This window comes from Nicotiana tabacum, chromosome 24 (assembly GCF_000715075.1).
Source record: "Nicotiana tabacum cultivar K326 chromosome 24, ASM71507v2, whole genome shotgun sequence".
Lineage (NCBI taxonomy): Eukaryota > Viridiplantae > Streptophyta > Magnoliopsida > Solanales > Solanaceae > Nicotiana > Nicotiana tabacum.
Genome location: NC_134103.1, coordinates 42,552,334 through 42,556,351, shown reverse-complemented (window position 1 = coordinate 42,556,351; position 4,018 = coordinate 42,552,334). Strand labels below are relative to the sequence as shown.

Below are 4,018 nucleotides of genomic sequence, written 5' to 3'. Positions count from 1 at the left end.
TGTAGAATCCACTAAGGGAATAAACTAGCTCTTCATTTAAAAAGAGAATTAACTACAATGCACGTGCACAAAGTTACAAAATTTGCCTACAACGGTTTCAAACTCTCAACCCTTCATTTAATTTTGAACCAGCTAAACCATCTCCCAACAAGTTCAGCTTGTGTCATGTTGGTTCAAAGAATAACTATATACTCATTTTACAGAATTTAACCTATATAAAATATCAAAATATTTTGATCAAGCGAATTCATTTGAACCTTTTGACCCTGCGTGGGTCCGCCCCTGCTCTCCAACATTCTCATATTGGTTGATCGCTTGGACAGCGTAGGATTGATCCTTGTGTTCCTCTCAACAGAGCAGGGACACCTTTAAACTCAAGGATCGTCCCTAAGTTCTTGATACACAAGAAATTCCTAAGTTTCTGAAATTTTATTAAACAAAATTATACAGTATATCACAGATCTTGGATACCCTTTACTCGGATTAAGGGAAGAAAGAAAGAACAACAGAAATAGAGTTAATTATTTCAGAACCAGATGGATGATTTTCCCAGGACGCAAAAGACTTTCCTTTCCCGTCCAAAACTAGAAAATTTACTGCTATTGATGCCACAAGTAAATATATTAAGTTTTCATAAGAGAGACCAATATAAAGCTGACAACTGCTACATATAACAAGCCTAATCTAACATATCCTCAGCAAGTATACCAACAGTTAGGGCAAAAATTTCCTTACAACAAAGTAAAATTCTATGTCGCTAACAGAGATTCAAATTAAAATTGGCTAAATCTTGTCAAACAAAAAGGTATTGCCGTGGCGAATCCAGGATTTTGTGCAAGCGGGTTCAATTTTAGAAGTACATAACTTTAGTCGTAAAATAGTAATTGTCAAGTGGGTTCAAATAAAATATTTATACAAAAGTTATGCAGCTTTAATCGTAATTTATACATATACACAATATTATTTTTTAACGAAGCGGGTTCAGTTGAACCCGCTTTCCACCATGTCCGTCCGCCACTGATTGCCGTTCTATCTTAAATAGCTATGTAGTAAGATCCAGATTGTCCACAGACGCACGATCAGATTGAGACGAAACATGCTGTTCTGGAGTGGCATTAGGTGATGATGAGGCAAAATTGTGTGCACTAATGTTAGCAAACTGATAATATGTCATGGGAAAATAGGCATAGTTTCCATTAAACCGAATATTAGGAACCCAAGAAGCCGTGTACACATGAGGTCCCCGATCATTACTTGAATTCTTACTGTAAGCCATAGGGATAGGAGGAAATCCTGGAACTCTGTAACTGATTGGCATTGGTGAAATTGGAGTTTGTTGATTCAAATATTCTTTGCCTTTGCTGTTGTCTTTCGTTACTGGAATAACTACCGAACTGGCTTCTTCTGAGACAGGTTGGTTAGTAGGTGAAGATGAAGGACAAGACTCTTCAGCCAAATTAATGTCGAAGACACTGGACTTTTGGCGTTTGATCACTGCTCTTTTGTTATCTTTTTCAGCCACCAGTCTTTCAAAATATTTCTGGGCATGGCTAGCAACTTGTGTGTGTGTTCTACTTGGCACAAATTCTTTAGCAATTCCAGCCCAATTTCCTCTCCCAAGTTTCTCCAATCCAATCAAGAATGCCCTGTGTTCATCTTCACCCCATCTTGTTCCCTTATTACTATTATTATTGTTTCTTCTTCCCATATTGGCACTTCTTGATCTTGAACTAGAACTCTCAGAAGTAGTACTGATCACAACTCCAAATAGTTTAATGCTATTACTGCTGCTGCCAACTTTCTTGGTTCTTGAAATTTCCCCTCTTCTTTCACTATGGATTTCTTTTGCCATTCTCATTACCTACTCTCTTTTCGCAAATTGCGCACAAGAGCATGTACTTAGAGATCCATTATCCAATTATTATTTATAAGAGGTAATGTGTTAACCGTGTCCTAACATATGACACGGTTAGGATTAGTGTACCACATTAGGAAACTAAGGATAGTTAAATTAATAGGCAGCATATATATAAGGAAATAAAATTATTGAAATTAAAGTTGTAGTTCAAGAAACAAAGAGTAAAAATATAGTACGACGAGGAGAAGGTAATTAATTAAACTAATTAAAGAAGGGAGGGATACCGTTACCGGCTTTGGAAAGAATTGACCCACTTATTTTCCATATTTATTAAGCTGATCTCAAAATCCACACCTGTAAACGAAAATTTTAAAAAAGCCACCGACTTGAATTTAGGGTCTGTTTGGGTTTTGTTTATAAAACTGATTTTAGTAATTGGGTTCCTTCAAACCATCTCAACAGTGAAGGAATACCACCTTCTTAAACTATAATTTTTTTTGTTCCTATCATTATCTCTAGCTAGTGAATTAGTTGCCATTACTGAGTAAATTTTGATCGAGGAGGATTTGGTTGGTTTGAGTTTCGAGTGCTAAAGAAACGGTGACTTGGTATGGATCAAGGAGTTTCTCTAGCGAATGCCGTTTACTGCTATAACAATCATTACATATCCCCTCCTCCGTAAAATGGCTTTTTTCTGCTATATATGCTAGTAATTGTGTCAATAATAGAAATAAGCTCTCAAATACATTAGAAGATCTGGCTTTTGTGTATGGGGGTAGTTGGCTTGTTGGAGGGGACTTTAATGAACTTCTAAAAGCTAGGGATAAGTTTGGGGGTAATAACTTGAACACCAATAGAAGCAATAGATTCTCGAAATGCTTGAATAGTTGAAAATTAATGGACCTAGGTTTTAAAGGCTCTAAATATACTTGGTCTAATAAAAGATACTCCAATAAGCAAGACATAATCCTAGAAAGACTTGATAGGTGCTTTGCAACAGATGATAGGATTGAGGAGTTCCCTGAATCAACTATTACCCATCTTCCTAGGACCCACTCAGACCACTGCCCTTTTCTTTTAAGCCCAATCCATCAGAGTCACAGCAGGGCCAACAAGCCTTTTAAGTTTGAGTTTATGTGGTGCAGCCACCCTAACTTCCTCCCTCTTGTGGAGGGCAGTTTTGATGCCAATACTGATATCCTGAAAGCTATCTTTGTTTTTATCAATAGAGTGGCTGACTGGAATAAACATGTCTTTGGCAACATCTTTCATAGGAAAAGGCATATCCTTACCAGACTTTCTGGCATTCAGAAGTCCAATGCCTAACCTTTTAGCACCTTCCTTCAGGAGCTTGAAGCCAAACTCCAGCATGATTTCTCTATCATTCTAAAGAGTGAAGAAGATATCTGGAAACTTAAATCCAGGATAAATTGGTTAAGTGAGAAAGATGCTAACACTAAATTCTTTCATATATCCACACTTAACAGAAGAAGAAGGAACAGGATCATGTCCTTAAAGGATGAAGTGGAGAACAATATTCAGAATCCCAAGAACATTAAAGACACAATCCTTAACTACTTCACCAAGATCTATACTACTGAACACCATAGCTCAATATTGAACAAGATCCACATTACTGATAGTGATAATGTACTGACAACCAAGGAGAATGACACCATTGACTCCTTCCTTAGGCTTTCTGAGATCAAGTGTGCATTGTTCTCCTTCAAGGCCATGAAGGCACCTGAGTCTGATGGCCTTCACCCCTTCTTCTATCAGAAGTAATGGCACATAGTTTCTGGCAGTGTAATCCAATTCTGCAATATTATCTTTTCCACTAGTATGGTCCCTCCTGAAGTAAACCAAACCAACCTCTGCCTCATTCCTAAATGCCCTAATACCACTACGCTGAAAAACTTCAGGCCAGTCGATTTATGCAACACACTGTATAAACTGATCATTAAGATCATTGTCAATATAATCAAACATTTGCTTCAAAACATCATTGGCCCTACTCAAGCAAGCTTTCTAGCCAATAGAAGAGCTGCTGATAATGCCATTGTGGTCCAAGAGTACATTACCCACTTCCAAAATATGAAAGGTAAGAATGCTAATATGATCCTAAAAGAGGACTTAGAGAAGGCTTTTGATAGGTTAGAA

At 37.3% G+C, this 4,018-nt stretch overlaps 1 protein-coding gene across 1 annotated transcript; it reads right to left on the bottom strand.

The window, feature by feature from the left end:
- Positions 1-778: 778 nt before the first annotated feature.
- On the bottom strand, positions 779-1,879 carry LOC107762054 (uncharacterized). Its single transcript, XM_016580367.2, has one exon. It carries the CDS (start codon positions 1,856-1,858, stop codon positions 1,043-1,045), a length of 816 nt encoding a protein of 271 aa, XP_016435853.2. The 5' UTR covers positions 1,859-1,879; the 3' UTR covers positions 779-1,042.
- Positions 1,880-4,018: the final 2,139 nt, after the last annotated feature.

What these genes read in the sequence shown, in the direction of transcription:
- LOC107762054 (XM_016580367.2), bottom strand. Translation starts at nt 1,858, where the DNA reads ATGAGAATGGCAAAAGAAATCCATAGTGAAAGAAGAGGGGAAATTTCA.